Consider the following 18,823-nt stretch of genomic DNA (forward strand, 5'->3'; position numbering starts at 1 on the left):
TATACTGCTAAGTTAGTTTTTGGTTAATCTCTCTCTCGCTCTCTCTTATTTCATATAAACTGACCCTCCAACCATACCAGCTTTCTTTATTCTGTTGTCTGTTCCATATTTAATTTGCTATCTTCACTAAAATTATGCCTAAAGAGCTGAAATACTTGTTCTTTGTGCTCTCCATTGAGAATGTTGATGATAATTTCTCTGTTCAATCTGTTTTTCATAGTGTTTGTCCTTTAATTGATTTTCATACCATATTTGTTACAACAGCTATTCAGTTTATTCAAAAAATTCTGAAGACTTGTACTGGATAATTTAGGAGTATGACATGATCTACATAAAGCCAAGAGCTGAGTTGGATAACTTCAAGTTTGCTATCATTAATGCGACTTCCTTTCTCAGTGGGATTCATATAAGATGATAAATAAGAGTGCAGATCACATGTGCACCCGTATCTTACAGCTGATTTTACATTAAATCATCTTCTTCTAATTCTAACTGCTGACTGGCAACTTAAAGACAGCCTATGTATTGTCTATATAATTCATCTTTTGCAACATGTAATTATCTGTAAGTATACTTGAGAACCTTTTCTCTAAGTTGTGCATACCCATCAAAAAGGGAGTGCACATGCCTACTAACTACACGCACAAGATTTTTGCTTTCAGAATTTTTAATTTATAGTCAGTAACTTTTGAACATACAATAAAAATGAATTATATGATAAATCATAGTTATAACTTATTTTATTTAGTAATTTCTCCATTGTCTTCACTCCAATATTACTCTAATCCATTCCAATTTAATACATTTAATCTTCTGTATTCTTAACAAATTTTTCCTATGACTTTTTTTACCTGCTTTTACACATACCTTTCTTATATTTTTCTCTAAATATTGGTATTATTATTATTAATAATTTTTATTCAAATTTTCATAATAAGAAAATATTTTTCTGTGAGAAAGCATTATGCTTCTGGTAGAGAAACTTTATTAATTTTAGTATGAACTGACATGTTGTAATAAAATGTTTTACTCTAATTGATTATTTATTTATTTTTTTGTTCCAGCATCCAGCATCTCTCTAATGGTGGAAGTGCATCTGCTTCATAATCCTACTGGTCTTTGTCCTCCGTTACAAGTAGAATTTGGAATACAGTTAAGTCTTCCTAAACATATGGCAGATATGCAAATTTTTTGGACAACAAGAAACCACCTTCCCATTTATGTAACTTTGGAAACAATTATTGTGGATGAATTATGGTTTCTTAGTAAGAGTGAATTAACTATGACATGTGATTACCAAAATAGAAAAGAACATTGCAAAACTTTAGATGATATCATATGGGGCATTGCCAAGTTGAAGCCAGGATTTGAATTACATGACAAAGCAAAGGACAGGATAAGTACAACACAGCAGAGTGAACCTGAACATTTTATAGTGTCTGTATTTCTTGCAAGTGCTTCACACATCATAAGTAAAGCTGGTGTTTCTTTAGGAAGTGGTAAATAATGTTTATTTTGTATATTATTTTTAATCTAGAGATAGAGAAATTATAGTCATATTTGTGTCTTTCTAAATTGGTCTCTGGATGAATTCCAGAAATCATGAGACCAATTTGAACTTCATTGGAATATCAATCCATAAAAAACAGAATATATTTAACATAGTCCAGTAACTCTATACCATGCTAAATATATATTTAACCCTAGACTATGTTTGAAAAAGTTTCAAAACATGAAACTTTTTTGAGGCACTTCAGGCCTCTAGTAAGCACGGGGGTAGTCTCACACCGGGTGATGGAATTCATGTCCCATCAAGTCAGACAATCACAAACATCCATGCCCATGGCAGGATTCAAACATCTAACCTGTTGGTTGGAGAGTGGGTTGTTAACTATTTGATCAGCCTGGCTGACTAAGCTCAGAAAACATCAAGATATATCAATTCTGTGAAATTTCTTGATTAGGCTAATAATAGCCTAAGATGATTACAAAAGATAAATTCTGGGTTAATGACTATTACAAGTGTGATCCAGAAGTTTTGAAATTTGTCTTTATATTATCTTTTTATTTTTTATGGTATCATAAATAACTAAAGAGATGTTTATGTATACCATATTAATGAGGTTTTTGTGCAAAAATCAAAAGTTATTGTTAAATGCATTTTTGTTCAAGAACTTTTTCAAGTCCTTGAACAAAAAGAGTTTGAACTTTGGTATACTGCAGTAAAATTTAGTCTTTAGAATGTGTGAAGAAATGTCCTACAATTTGACTGGTTGAGAAAAGTTCAGCAAAACTATGATGATCAACCTTGGAATTCCATTCTCTCCAGAGATACTATATCATGTAATTAAAGTTGATTTGGTCACAAGTACTCTCAGATTGTTTACCAGTGACACTCCATTAAAGCATCATTTTCACAGGCTGGGCAAGGGCAACAGAAAGTTTAATTTACATGAATTAATATTAGAACAAGCTCATTATGGCACTGGATCTGTCAAGAATTACTCTTTTGTCAGAGAGATTTAGTATTCTTGGAAACTAAGGTTTAGATAATCTGCTTCACCTACTGTAGAGACTTAAACATTTTCAAGCCACTTGCAGTGAATAGTAGATCTACTTCATTGATCCAAAGACATAAAATTAACTCCAAGTGAATCATCACCTGGTCATGTATGTGTTTTGTGGAGCTTTGAAAATATAATAATCTATGTTGAACTTGTTTGAGAAGGATACCATTAATACCGTTCTTCTCAATAACTAAAGTATGTGAGTGTATGCTATTCCTCATGCAAAATTTTTGGTTAGTCAATTAAGAGGATTCTTCCAACAAGACATGTTACACTGCACTGTGTTGGTTCAGATGAGATCAAGGAACAGGAGATGGTTTCTTCCTCATCCAACATACTGATCAGATTTGATGTCATATCATCAGGGCTTGACAAATTATGCAAGACCTTACTCACTATGCAAAAAATTTCCTTCATCCTGATTCCCCCTTGCCCATTTTTTAATCTCTCATTAAGTCAATAGGAGTTCCATAAAAGGATTAGTAATGTAGTTTTTTCTTAACAAGAATTTGTTTAGAAAATTATTTTTTTATTAAATAAGTATATGATATTTTGTCCAGTCTGTATCTACTTGCCGCAGGTAAGTGTATTTGTTGAGTTCTGCATATGATTATCACTCATTTGGATTAATGGCCCACTTTACAGATATTGCCCTCATGCCATGATGTTGAAGTTGAGATAGGATGTTTGTTTGCCTTCAGAGATTGAGCCTAATATTTTAGAGGGATTGAACTGCTTGTAGAAAGAAATCTTATGCAGTGGTAAAATAAAAATGATAAAATTCGGTGAACTTTTGAATCACTCTTACAGCAAGTCAGTACAGCATGGATATACACAATATGAGAAACAGATATATTTTAATATTTTTTGTTCTTTTTCTTTTAAATCACTGTTTTCTGGACTCTTTCTTTTTGGATGTACCAGAAGTTTCCCTTTTTAATCACCAATGGTAAGCTGCTAATATATTTTACTCTTTGATGACCTCTTTCTGTCTTTTTTATATCCTGGAGAAATCTTTCACCTTGCACCAACATTGGGAAATATTCTAAATGAGAGCATGAGAAATGAACCTTCAAGCTCATATCAATTAAAGTTGAGTTGTATTCAACCATGCTTTTAAAATTGGAATCTTTGTTGTTTTTTCCAGGAAATTTCTTCATAATATCGTTTTAGCAATCCATTAAAATTCTTTTCTTGTTTGTAAAGATGCCAAGAAATTATATTCTTGGTTTAATCCTTTATCCAAGTGTAAGCAAACAAAGTTTGCATGTGAAGTATCTTCTCAACTGGGTTACTTTTATGCAGAGGCTAATGACGTTACATCAATTGCCTTAGTATCCCATAATGCAAAACATGCATCCTTTAGGGTAACCCATTCATGAAGATACTTCATGCACAAACTTTGTTTACTTTCGTTTGAATAAAGTTTAAACTTTTTTTAAAAAAAGTTTAAAAGAATAAAGATTAAACCAAGACTATAATTTCTTGACATCTTTAATTTATACTTTAACCAGTGAAAAAAACTCAACACTTCTTGTTTGTAGTCATTGTTCCTTCATACAGTTTATCTTCAGTTAATATTCTTGTGTCTTAATCCCATTAAAGTGCCCCCTCTTTGAACTTAGAATTTGAAAGAAATTTGTGTCAAAAATACTTAAAACATTATTTTAATGCCTTAACAAATTGCTTCATTAATACTAATTTTATGAAGTAGTGATAGGCAAAGAGTATTTAGACCTGGATAAACTTTTGAACTTTTATAGAGATTTTTTTAGCCTTCTTTAAAATTTCTTTCTTTAGCCTTTTTTGTAACTCAGTTATTATTATTACATGACACCTCCAAGAAGTCCAAAGACTAATCAACGGAGGGCACTTACTCTACAACTGTGTCTCTACCACTTACAATCCACCAACTACAACGAACTGCAACTACCATCATCTACACCAGTGTTTCTCAAACTTCAGATATCTGCGTACCCCTTCTTAAATTTTCATTATTACCAAGTACCCCCTAATTAATTAATAAAAAAATAAATTCATTAATCAATTAAAAATAAATAAATTAATTAAAAATTTTAATTAACATTTAATATCTATTTTATTTGAATTTATATGTTCATGTAAACAAAAAATATGATTTATTTTTAAATTTTGGTTCTCTAGAGATGTCAGACGACACACTCTTATCAATTTCATTTGATCCAGATGCAATATAAACATTTTCTTGTTGCTTACAGCTACTTGTATTTGCTATATTGTTCTCTTTGAAAGTTTTTAAAATTTTATAAATCCAATCTTTAACCAATGATCCATACGTAAGAATTTGAAAGCTAAAAAACAATACTGTATTTGCTCGAATATAACTCTAACTTTTTTCCCAAAATTAAAGCTAAAAAATCGTGTTGCGAGATACGTGCAGAAATTTTTGGAAACTAAAGTTTTCAGAAAAAAACTGAAAATGGTGCGACTTACCAAGAAGTGATACCTACTCGCTATCACTACTTTTGGCATCGAGAACAGTTTCTTTGTGTGCGTTGTCAAAGTTATCTACCCAAATAGCATCATCTTCGTTCCTGTTATTTCAAGCAAAAATTACCAGTAATTTACAAGACTTGAGATATGTAGAGCAGCAAAGAACTGCATATGATTGGTGCGGTATTAACAAAAGATTGCGCTAACCAAAGACAAATTAGCATTTCAGCAGTTGAGTTGAAATGCTATTTCCTTCAACCGAATTCCATAATATCTGAAACACATTCACTATATATTTCTTAGTTTTAACACGTTAACAACGGGGTGGTATCAAGCAAAAACCATATGTTCCACCAGCAACATATGGTTTTGCTTGGTCTATACAGCTGTTTCTGTTGGAGAGGGGATGTGATTCATTAGTTAGTGCTGTTTTATCCCAGTTGTGTCTAATTGCACTGTTTGTTGAAAAATATAATGACTCCTTTAATTATGCATAGCTGAAAATTGCCACGTACCCCCTAACGACTTTTCACATACCCCCGGGGGTACGCGTACTGCACTTTGAGAAACACTGATCTACACCAATGCCATCTACCACCCACCACCACTAGTATTTTCACAGACAATCACAAACATCCATGCCCACGGCAGGATTCCAACCCGCATCCTTTTGGCTGGAGAACAGATACACACAGAGCCAGAGCTATTTGTTCTAATAATACAGTTCTGTCCACAGAACTCAAATATCTGTGCCATACATTCTTGGCCAACGGTTACAATTCCTACAAAATAGATAAAATACTACATAGCCCTTTTATCCCTCCCTCCCCTAATACACAGGAGCACAACATTACCATTTCTATTCCCTATGTCAGAGGTATATCAGAAAAAGATAGCCAAAGTACTGATGAAACATGGTCTTCGCACCTTCACATTCAAACCTCATGTTAAATTAGCAACTCTCATCTGCTTGCCTAAGGATAAACTTAGGCAAGCAGATGAGAGTTGCTAATTTAACAGGAGTGTATGAAGTTCCCTGTGACTTGGTCTACTATGGACAAACAGGAAGATCGGTTAACATCAGCCTGGAAGAACATAAAAAATACATTCGCTACTATTATTATGGCAAGTCAGGACTGGCAGACCATGCTTTGGACAACCCTTCACACAGGATTAGATGGAAGAAAACAAATGTGCTATTTAGAAGTCGCTACAGATCCAAAAGATTATTTTTTGAGTCAGCCATGGCTATGAAGAATTCTCCTAGCCTGAACAAATATGGTTGCATTAATTTGCCAAAAATTCAGGACTGTTATCCTAAGAGTAACTCCCACATAGTTGTACTTTTTTTTTTACAACATTAGAGGGTGCCAAAATAGGACTTTAGATCTTTTTTGCATTACAATTGTATTGTTTCACTTACTCACTGTTGCAGATACAAGCTGCGTGGTGCTCTGATGATGCTGATTTGAAATTCAGCAAAATATAAGCAGTTAATAAAACATCTTTTGATAATTAGATTCTTGAGCATGGTCCATAGTTTATTCCCAAAGACTCTGTCAAAGGCTTTCTGGTAGTGTACAAATGCTATGTGTGTTTCTACATTGTATTCGTAATGTTTTTCCATGAAGATTTTTAATGTAAAAGCTGAGTCAATGCATACTCATCCTTTTCAAAAGCCATTTTGTTCTTCGCAAAGTTTTTCTTCTACATATGATTTAAGTTTTGAAGTTAATATTCATGCATATAACTTATAAGCAGTATTTAGAAGACTTATTCCTCTGTAGTTTTCATAGTTGCACTTATTGCCTTTTTTATATATTAGGATAATAATTAACTTATTCCAGCTTTCTGGGATTTTTCCTTGCTGCCAGATATTGTTAAATAATTTTAAAAGTCGTTTGATGAATGGGATGCCTGCATATTTTATAAGTTCTATATTTATTTCATCATCTCCAGGGGATTTTCCTGATTTGCTTTGCTGTATTGCTTATTGGATTTCTTCCACTGTATGGTTAGTAGTAAGCATTATGTTGGTTTTAGATTCATTACTATCTTGCCATAAGTTTTGGAAGAAGTCCAGCCAGGTTTTCTCTGATTATTTCAAGTTTCACTTTTCTTTTTCCTCCTTATTCATATTTCTTAGAATTTTTTATGTATTTGATCTCTTTCCAATTTTGCTATGAAGTTATCCCATGTTTCTCTATGCTTTTTTTTGCTATTGCTCTTTTGTATTTATAATTAATTTTTGCTTCTAGTGATTTTGTGTTTATCCATTGTTAATAATTATCTTTGATTATTGCTTATGTTTTCATCCTAGTTTCTTATTCCCTTTGTCCTCTTCCATTTACTTTTTGTTCTGAGGCATTGTGTTGCTGCATTTATTAATATATTTTTTAAATTATTCCATTATCTCTATATATCATAATTTTCTTTCATTAGTTCTAGTTTTCCATTTATTCTTTGCTAATAAAGGTAGTTGATACTTTTATCATCCAAGAGTTGAACTGTAAAAGATTCCTGGACATTTAAGGTAAAAGATTCTCTTGGCACTGATTTGGTTAATTTTAAACCATCTTAGAGATATTCTTATTTTCCTTGTACAAGATAATAATCAGATATGGTGTCAAAACTTTATTTTTGACAAAAAAAAAAAGAAAAAAAAAGTAAAAATTTATGAGTTTGGTCAGTGAGCAGTGAATAGAAATATTTTGGAAATTAAAAAAGGACAGAAGGTAAAAAAATTCAGACATCATTCAGAAAACTAAACTGAAGTGGAACTGTGCTGGCCATGTAGGAAAGATGGCAGTCCTTGCCAGTTTGGTTTCTCAGAGAGAGAGCAAGAGATCCAATGGAAGACAGAGAATGAAGTGGAGCGATGAGATCTTAGGAACAGCAGGAAACTGGATGAGGATGGCCCATGAGAGAGAGAGAGAGAGAAGTGTGCAGGAATTTGGGAGAGGCAATGGGCTGATGTCATCACCATCATCATTTTCCTTATTGATGTTCATATTTCAAATGTGACATTATGCTGGCACTTCAATAGTAGTGCTGTCCAACCATGTAGAACATTGTACATTGCATGCCAAGTACAGTTTTCAGTGATTAGTGTGGCTACCTCTGTCCTGGTACTACACTAAAACCCATACTTACTCAGAGATCACACAAAAATGTCAGTAAAACATTATTTTATATATACAGAAAGAATGATTGTCCTATGTGTAATTTACATAAAATAACATATTGTTAATTTTAATTCCCATTAAAATGTTGAAGAGTTTTATACTTATATTAAAAAGTTAATTGTTTTGTTGTCAGATTATTGGCAACAAAATTCATAAAAAAATGTGAGTTTAGCAGTCAGGATATTTCCACTCTTAAAAAGTTTAGTGGTTAAAAAGGAGACGAATGAATAAAATATTTCAGAAAAGCAGTGTTCATGGTAATAAAACACTTATGATTTGTGTTTGTTTTCTAGATACTGACATTCCAGAAGCAATGTTGAAGTATCTTATTAGTCATAGCGAAAATGTAACTGTTGATAGTGCTGATCTTCAATTAAATTATCTTGGTGAGAAAATATCTCTCTCAGCAGCAGTTGAAGGTGAAATCTTGAGAATAGCTGTTAGATCAGAATGTCTAAATGTGGCATGCAGATTGAGAAGAGCAATTGCTGAAAATTTACAGGTGAGAGCTTTGTGGATGCATGTCATTTATCCACCCTCCTAAATTACACTATGATTTAGCATTATTTTTTGTATCTCTATATAATATAAAAGTTTTGTTAATTTGATAATTAAGACAAGTGTTGACTTGATGCTTCCATGACAACAATAGGTTCTGCTTGCATATATCACATACTTAAGTATGTTTTCCCTCCTGAGAGGTTAGATTATTTCCTTGTGTAAATTATATTATCAAGAACAAAATAGCTTACAGGCATTAACATTTTCACATGATCTGTTCTCTTTTTAGTAGATGATACAATTGCCTATTAGTGCAGGTTTAAGTGATTTAATAAAATAAATATGTAAGTTATAAAATGCATCAGTATATCAATAAAATATATTTCACCCAAATTACTCAGCGTAATATGAGAATATGCTCAAAGTGAACTAGATTGGAGTGACAAAGGGATTAATATCAATGGTAGAAAACTAAATTATTTTTAATATGCTGATAATGTTGAAGTAATAGCAAACATCAAAAGATATCTAGAAGAAATGGGAATGAATTAAATACTGTATCAAATAAAGTATCAGTTTTTCTTATCATTCGTGTAACAGATGAAAAGCCAATAGGGAAAATGTCACCGTTCTTCATTCAGAGACTGGCAGATTCTCCTAAAAACAATTAAGAAACTACATTCTGGCGATGTCCTTTTGGAAACAAGTCAACAACATTCTGAAAAACTCCTTGGAGCTACTTGTTGGAAGTTTTTTCATTTGGTTATGCTATAAGTTAGATACCAAGAAATTATATACTTGGTTTAATCCTTCATCCAAGTGTAAGCAAACAAAGTTTGTGCCTGAAGCATTTTCAGGACTGAGCAACTCATATAAGGAAGCCAAGACTTCGCATCACTTGCCTTAGTATCCCATAATGTAAAGCACATTTCCTTGTGGACATGTATAATGCTATGCATTATGGGAAGGGTCAGACTGGTTTCGACCTTTATTGAGGTCTCTTCAGTGGGAGCCAGACCCAGAGGTGATACTAAGGTTGAAGTAATGCAGAAGTCATATTTTCATATAAGAGTTGCCAAAAGGTGTCGCACCTTATTATTAAATTTTTCTGGATTAGAGCTACATTATTAGTATTCCACCCATTGATGTAGCTCTAATCCAGAAAAATTTACACCCATAAAACACTCAATTCCTGTAGAGGAGTAATCTCAGAATTGGATCTCCTAATGTTCCTGATGAGGAGATATGTTCAGAGATGAAAGATCAGGGGTCAACAGGTACATCCCTCAGCCCATACTCCCAGTGGGTGACTTGAATGGACATAGCATTCTGTGGAGTAGCACAAACACGAACAGATGTTATCACTAAATATTTGCTTATGGAGCAAATACCTTCTTCATGCCTACCTGCTCTTATTCAGCATTTGATCTTACAATCTGCTCCCCTGCCTTTTTTTCTCCATCCCTCACATGGGATGTGATGAAAATGTGTGGAAGCGATCATTATCCTCTTATCAGCACTATGCCTTCACAGGAACCATGTAATCCTACACAGATGCCCATTTGGAAAATGGGAAAAATTGACTGGAATACATTTTCCCATCTTGCAAAATTTAATACTGAAGCAGTCAATCAAATTAATGAAGCATGTCACAGATTGTATTGTTCATGCATTCATCGCAACAATTCCAAAAACATCATCCTTATTTCCACTCCATCCAAAACCTTGGTGGAACTGAGAGAGCCAAGCAACCAAAAAAGATCTCAAGATAGAGCATGGGATATATTTTGTACATATCCTACCACAACAAACTTAATAGCATTTAAACTTGCTTGAGCCAAAGCACGTTATGTGAGATGTCAGAATCAAAATCAATCCTGGATTAAATTTACATCATCAATTAATCAATCAACCAGTGCAAAAAATGTCTGGGATAAAATCTGGAAGATGAAAGGTTAGATACAAAACACCTCATTTATCTACCGGGGAACATCATGGATGTATTGTTGCCGATCCCAAAGCTATTGCAGATACTTTGGGGGGAGAAAACAGGATCTCAGCAAGAGGATAGTTTCCTATCCTCTTGATTTTTTTAATTTTGAAAAATTAAAACAAGAGAAACAGTGGCTAAGCTTTTGTACCAAGGAGATTGAGTCATACAATCGGCCATTTGTTAAGGAGGAACTGAAGTGTAGTTCTCCTCTCTCTCAAGCTACTACATTTGGCCCTGATGACATTCATTATGAGATGATAAAACACATCCCATCATCCTCTGTAGATCTCCTTCTCTTACCATACAACAGAATATGTACAGAGGAAAAGTTTCCAGACTGTTTAAAAGCCGATTGTCATTGCTATCCTAAAGGTTGCCTCTCTGCATTTAAAGGTGATATGGAGGCCTCCTCCCAGTTATTTGTTTTGACCCTGAGCCTTTGACCATAAGCAACCCCATTATCAGCAAATAGCTGTGTGTGTGTGTATATATATATCTTGTCAAATCCTTCCTAATGTCATTAATGTATAGATTGAATAACAATGAACCAATTATCTCTTTATGATCACTGAAGGAGAAGTATTGATTGTAACGGTCTCCTCTGTATTGGCAAGTTTAGTCGCCGATCATAACTGACCTTTGTCAGTTATGATCGGATAGAATCATTTGACAGGGTTCTTTCAAGTGTCCATTGAAAATATGTTGTCTTGTGGGCATACTGCTGGCTGAGTAGTTAGCATATCTGCTCTTCAATCAGCATGCTGCAGGTTTGAATCCTGCTGTGGGCATGAATGTTTGTGACTGTCTTTAAGTGAGAGATTAACTTCATTGCCTAGTGTGAGCCCACTGCACTACTTATTGGAAGAAGCCCGAAGTGGCTTGACAGAGTTCCATGTTTGGTCTCTAGAGCAGGATTTCTGGACTATGTACAAAAAAAAAAAAAAAAAAAAAAAAAAAAAAAAAAAAAAAAAAAATCCTTTGCCCACTCATGGTACTGCTGTACTATAGACTTACAATCTTTCAAGAGTGGGAGTCACATAAAAAAAAAATTCTCTTATACCAGTCAAACATTAACAAGAATGATATCCATTTCCAAGGCAACAACTCCATTACATCTCTAATAGAAATGTTTAAATTTTTTTTTTTTTCTGCTTTGATGATGCTAGTAGTGACTGTCTAACAAAATATTAGCATCATTCGTGAATAATATAATGATAAGTGATTAAGGAGAGAGAAGTAGCATATTGATAAGTTTCTTAAAGAGTTGGAGGTTGTACTTATTGGGTAAAACAGTACAAGTATGTGAGAGATTATTCCAAAGAATTGAGTAGATAGAATTTATTTATTCATATGGAGTTTCCTCCCTTTTCTCCCCTATCCCTATTGGGGTGAGTTGAGCCCCCTCATGGGGGTTAAAAGTATTTACGGCTGTAGATCCGTGTGTGTGTGTGTGTTCATGGGGCTGGTTTGCCTGCTTGCGGGATGAAAAACCCCAGATAAACTGTGGGGGAAAACCCTGCTGTCCATTCCCAAGACTGGCTAACTTGGCTATGGCTGAGGAAGATCGTTAAGCTCCTCACGTCGGCGACGGGAATCGAACCCAGGACACTCCTTCCCCAGGCATATGGTCGCGAAGCGCAAAGCCACTAGGCTAACCGCACGGACAGTGGATGGAATGAAGGAAGTTGATGAAAAGTTTGATATGTTTGGAGTTGGGTGTTGGCCAGTGGCTGCGCTAGTTCTCATATGGTTAGAAGAAAGCGGAGGAATGTTAGCTGCCAATTCAGAAGAGCAATGCCCATGAATATAGGTACTTTTTCTATAAAGTACCTATAGAAAAGGCACAGTGCAGAAACAGAGCACTTATGGGAAAGTGATTGAAGAGAGAGTCTGTGAGGGAAGGATCACCTATTAAGCAGATTGACCTCTTCTGTATATCATCAAGAATTCTTAGGGAGGTTTTGGGTGTGTCACCTCAAATATGAGAACAGTATTTCAAGATTACTCAGATTTGACTTATAAAGTGTTAAGAATACAAGGAAAATAAGTAATGTTTTGAATGGAAAAGAACAGCAAGCTTTTCAGATCCCAAGGAGGCTACATATGTAATACGTTTGTGACAGGATAAACTGGATGTCAACAGTCAGCTGAAGAGTAATCTGAAATTACCATAAGATGGTAGCTTTTTTTCAGGAGGCCTCAATGCCAGGCATGATTGAATGCCTTTGAAATATCGAGAGCAACAACATGAGTTTCTCCAAATCTTTCCATGATGACCCATGTCCAAAGGTAAGTGAGATTGGTGAAGAGTTCAGCTGTAGAACGAAAATGGTGAAATTCATATTGGTGATTGCTAATTAACCGTTGAGTCCCCATGTACTCAAGAAGTTAGTTGGCACTAACCTTCTCCATTGCTTTTGAAAGTACTGAGGTAAAAACAATGAACAATGGGACAGTAGTTAGATGGTTGACTTTTGCCTTCTTGTTGTGTACAGGCTGGATGTATGCCTGCTTCCATGCTGTTAGATGTCTGTAGAATATGATAGCTTGTATATACGATACCGAACGAGTGTTAATTCTGAGGCACAAGTTTTAAGCACAACTGGAGGAATACCATCTTGACCAGTTGCCTTATTAGTATCAAGATTAATCATTTTTTTATGATTAATAATTCCTAATATGCCCAAAAATTCAGAGGGGCATGTAATAGTATAGGAGGTGATGTACATAAGATAGTTAATAACTGACATATAATTGAATAAATAAATTATTATTATGTGACACCGCCAGGGAGTCCAAAGACTCATTGAGGGAGAGTGTGCCAACAGCATCGAACGATTGATCCCCTTCCAACTTGCTTAACTTTTTTCGTGAGCTATTAGTAGCAGAGACTCTACCAATCGACCAACCTTTGCTGGCATTGTTGTAATAGGTGTGTAGCCTTGGAAATAAATCTTATCTTATATCATTTATTCAGAATGAAATCCATACTGTTTGGCTGGAAAAAAATGAATTTGAATTCTGTCTAAAATATTTGTAAAAGGCTTTTCAACTGAAAGTTAGCTGAACTCCGACATGGATGTGTCATGGTTCTCCCCCCCCCCTTTTTTTTTTTTTTTTTTTTGCAAAACAGACAGTACATGGAATTGAGATAGAATAGAATGTCCTATTCAAGCAAAAACTAAGTTAGTGAAAGGTAGGTTGGTTATCCTAAATATGGGAATAAAAGATAACACCACTTACATGCATAACAAAGTATAATTTATTCATTGCATACCCTCCCTGATAATGAAATCATAGAATATGTTATATTATAAATTAAATTTAGTTTTCAAGTCTGTGTTAGAAATCATTCTAATTAGTTTTCTTCTTTCTTATATTTTCTTCTCTTCATTCCCAACATGTATCACAGAGAGCTTTGACAAATGATCCATTTTTACCAGAAGAGGAAGTCAAGATTTCCAAGAAGTGTTTTGCTTGTGCACAGGTGAGAGTGTAATTTCTATTAATGCTGTTCTTGCACATAATGAATATTCTCTCTCTCTCTCTGTTTTGATTTAGGGCAATATTTCAGTTATTTACTTTGAACTTAGTTTAAAATATATTCTAAACATTTTTTAAAGTATAGATAACAAAATATTAATTTTGTTACATATATTTATACTGCACTTATACTAAAAATACAGTGAAGTTGAGTATCCATTATAACTCAAAAGTCCTGAAAAGTCTCTCCTATCCTGGGTGTAATGCTAAAAATAAAATTCACTTAAGAGTTTGCTATAAGTCTCTTATGAGTTATACGAAATAACTGAATCAGGAATAGTACATACTGTTATTTCACATCATTCATGTTGGAAAGTTGAGTGCAGCATTAATGAAACTTGCATGGGTTGCAGGGCAAAATCGTATGATATAGTTATGACTCACCTGGTTGGATAGCATTTCTGCTCTATAACCACTGAATCAGATTCACATCCCTGCAGGCATGGTTGTTTGTGAATGTCTTTAGCAGATAGATGAGTTTCATTGCTTGGATGCTTAACCCTGCCTGAAGTAGCTTAACAAGAGGACCATGTTTGGAATCTAGAGCAGGGTTTCCAGATGCAAAATACTGATGTATGAGGCTTATATTTTGTTACTGAGATTCATATAAAATATATATGTCTGAAAAGGAGAGGGACTATTCCCAAAACAAATATTGGGCTTCAATGCTGTTGAGTAATGCATTGAAAATTCCTGAATAACAGTTTGAGTCTAATTCCCATAAACCTGATGCATGATTGCTAGCCAGTATTACTCTCCCCTCCCCTTCTGTTTCTCTAATATTTGTTAGCTTTATATTCATCAGTTATCAGTGTTATAAATTTTATCTTTTAATGGGACTAAAAAAAAAAGCAAGCATATAATAATATATAATATAGTGCTGTAGAGAAGAAACAGTATTGTTTCACAGGTCCTCAAAGAATGGAACATACCCCACCCCCCTTCCTCCCACACACAGGAGCCATTTTGGAGAGAGATTCATGTGAAGTTTTTGAATTGGTAAAAATGATATGTAGTAATATTTACAATTGAACATGCTCTTTTCCTCAGAAAATTAAGCAAGTTTCAACTTAGTACTTTGGTGTATGCAATGTTCCATTTCACACACTTTCACAACTAGGTTACTTGTATATAAAAGCTCTTGACTTCATACCACTTGCCTTAATATCCCATACAAAGCACACTTCCTTTTGGATGTGTATATTTGCATTAAAGGTTAGTCACTACTGATATCAGTTTGTCAGTTGGAGCCTGACCAAGATTGAATTTTTTTAGTATTTATTTATTGATTTATGTGATTCCCACTTACAAAAGGTTTGGGAACCTATAGTACATGCTAAGAGGTTTTTTTTTTTACATGGTCTGGAAATCCTGCTCTAGAAACTAGACATGAAATATTTTCAAGTGATTTCAGTCCTCCAATAAGTGGGACAAGTCGCAGACAGTTACTAAGCATAAGAATTTTCAAAATTTTTGCAGAATCACTTGGTCACAGCATAGTTTAGTTCAGTTTCTCAATAATTTCTATGTGGTTAATGTTCATAAGAAATGTAAAAGAAAATTTACAAAGTACTGAGGAAGCTGCAATTTAGGAGTGGTTAGTAATGATGCTTTTAATTACAAAGTAAATTACAAAGTATACACTTGGTGGGGAAACTTTAACAGAAGTAGAGGCGATGAGAGAGATCTAGGAGTGATGATGGACAAGGACCTGAAATTCAGGGACCACATTGCACAAGTTGTGAAGACATCACATCGAATAATGGCAATGATGCAGAGAACCCTGACATGCAGAAATAGAGAGGTTATGAGTCCATTGTATAAGGCTTTGATCAGGCCACATATGGATTATTGTGCACAGATTTGGTCACCAGGTTTTCATGGTGAGGATATGTTGGAAAGGGTACAGAGAAGATTCACAAAGGTAGTTGGTCTTTGGAATGTGGAATACGAGGACAGATTGAGAGAATGTAAGTTGCAGAGCCTTGTGAATAGGAGGGGGGGGGATATGATTGAGACATATAAACTGGTCAGGGATTGTTATCAGGTACACATGGAAGAGATTTTTCATAGAATTGGAGAGGGGAGTAGAATAAGAGGCCATTGCTGGAAACTGTATAAGGAGGGTGTGAGCAAAGGAGTGAGAAGCAGGTTCTTTTCATGGCAGGTGGTTGGTGAGTGGAATGCATTGCCTGAGTGTGTTGTGGACACATTGAATCAGTTTAAGATGTGGTTGGATGAGCATTGTATGCAATAATGAGTCTCTTCTGACTCCATGGAGGTCAGGTGTTGATAATAATAATTAGAATAGTGATGTCATTGCTTGAATTTCAGAGGGGAAATTTCTATTCTTAACAGTTAAAACTGCTGCTAAACTGCAGCCAATCACTTCCTTAGCTAGTTTGTTTACTATATAGACAAGATGCAACTTATTCAGAAGAAGTAGAAAGATCATGTTCATGTAATGTGTATATTTTTCTTTCTTCTCTCTCTCTTTGCAACCAACAGTATAGAAATTGCTTGATAGGTTCTAAATGGTACTTTTAAACAACAGTAGAATTAGCTATTTTCCAAATTTTGTTGAAAACAGTTGAAAGTGCATCTGGTAGAAGTTTGTACAAGAAGTGAATTCCCCCAAGTTCAATCTGATTGAGCTGAATATTTTAGATCCTAAACAATCAGACTGCTATTTCGGATATCAAAATTTCTGAATGGTGCAATCCGTTGTGGGACAAATATATATTTTTATTATATAACTCTTAGAATTTGGCAGGCTGTTATGCAATAGGATAGTGACAAATCAATACTACTCAGCTTAAAACTCATTCTTGTAGGTAGTCAGGTTACAATAAAAGTAATTGTTTTAGTGAATTATTAACATTAATGATAATTATGTTTTATTACAAATAAGCTAATTATTCAACTTGTCTTTCAGTCTATTTTGAATGAAGCCTGTCAGATCTCTAGTCAAGATGATAAAGGGATAGAGGCTGCCTTAAACATCTACAGGAAATTGCGACGAAAAATTTCTAACCAGCTGCCTTTGTTATGAAATAAAGATTGTGTGTTAACTTGTGCTTTTGGTAGTTCTTAATATTTTGTCATAAATTTACAGAAACAAACTAAAAATCCTGAATGTTTTACTTGGTGACCAATTTTTCATTCTTTTTTCTAACAGTTTTTAACAATGGCCAGTCTATAACTGCTGCCTAAGAGGAAGTTCACCATGGAATTTAAGTGAATGGTTATTTTTATCAGAAAAAGGCAAAACATTGAGGCTTAAAAAAATTGGACAAATATTTGTCTATATTATATTTTTGGATAAATATGCCATTTGGCATGGCATATTTATCCAAAAAATTTTAGACAAATATGACATGCCATGCTGAACTTAGTCTAGCTAACCAGGGTTAACTTGGATGCTATATACAGGGTGTTCGGGATAAATTTGACAGTTTCGTAAGGAAAAAGAAAATCTTCTTTGTATCTATTAAATTTAATGAATTGACAAAAAAACATTACAGGCAGAGTTAATTACAATACTATCAACAAGATTTACTCAAAATAACCACCATTAGCATCGATCACAGCTTCAATTCTGCTTCGGAACCTCGAACAAGCTGATGCTACAGTCTCCCTGGGAAGGGCCGCAAAAACTGTTTTAATTTTATCCATTAACTTGGCTTTTGTATTACTGGAAGTGCGATTGGTGTCTTTTTCAACTGCGCCCCATACAAAATAATCCATGGGGTTAAGGTCTGGGGAGTTTGGAGGCCAAACATTTGGACTGGTGAAGTCGTAGAAATTTTCAGACAACCATTTTTGACTTTTCCCAGAGGTGTGGCAAGGGGCCGAATCCTGCTGCCATACATACGGCCTACCATTGGCTACCCTTGTTATCCAGGGCTTGACTACAGTTAGCAACTCCACGAACAAAGCCCGAATTCCAATGCCAGGGTTCTTCAACACCTGTTCCTGCAGATTTGCGAGGAATTCTGCTGTACGAACGCAATCAGATCGTCTGCTAGGGATCTTTCTTCTTCTTGCTACATCCTCGTAGTCACCATTGCAAGTCTCTAGTTCATGCCTGATTGTTTTTACTGTATTCAGGGAGCATTGGGCAGCAGTCGTAATATCCTTATTTTGATGGCGGGCACGAATCATCATGATACAAGTTATTCTCTTCCATGATTCAGGTGGGTTCCAGCTATCCATCCTTTCTGACATCTTGTATGTGAATGAAGAAGGGTCCAAACTTTTAAATGAAGAGAAGTGTGTGTTAATACATGTAACTTACAGAAAAATATAATTAATTATAAATATGTCAAATTTATCCCGAACACCCTGTATATATAACCACTTCAGCACTTGGGTCATGTGTCTAGTCCACTGATCCTGGCTAGGCCATCCAGGACTGCTGGTCATGCCAAAACAGGCAATAATACAGGGTGTTCGGGATAAATTTGACATATTTATAATTAATTATATTTTTCCGTAAGTTACATGTATTAACACACACTTCTCTTCATTTAAAAGTTTGGACCCTTCTTCATTCATATACA

At 34.5% G+C, this 18,823-nt stretch overlaps 1 protein-coding gene across 3 annotated transcripts in view; it reads left to right on the top strand.

Annotated features, from left to right (window-relative positions):
• Positions 1-17,332, top strand: part of LOC150099299 (uncharacterized) — a 111,154-nt gene extending 93,822 nt beyond the window's left edge. For 2 of the 3 annotated variants that reach the window (XM_090404017.1, XM_090404020.1), the window contains 4 exons: positions 1,065-1,499; positions 8,518-8,726; positions 14,131-14,205; positions 17,197-17,332. In XM_090404017.1, coding sequence (XP_090260143.1) covers positions 1,065-1,499; positions 8,518-8,726; positions 14,131-14,205; positions 17,197-17,313 — 836 coding nt within the window. In that variant the 3' untranslated portion in view covers positions 17,314-17,332. The remainder of the gene's footprint in view (positions 1-1,064; positions 1,500-8,517; positions 8,727-14,130; positions 14,206-17,196) is intronic. The other variant, XM_090404019.1, reaches the window with a different exon arrangement.
• Positions 17,333-18,823: the final 1,491 nt, after the last annotated feature.

The sequence above is a fragment of the Typopeltis vanoorti genome, chromosome 14, assembly GCF_054136105.1.
Source record: "Typopeltis vanoorti isolate ZY-2024b chromosome 14, IOZ_Tvanoo_1.0, whole genome shotgun sequence".
Classification (NCBI taxonomy): domain Eukaryota; kingdom Metazoa; phylum Arthropoda; class Arachnida; order Uropygi; family Thelyphonidae; genus Typopeltis; species Typopeltis vanoorti.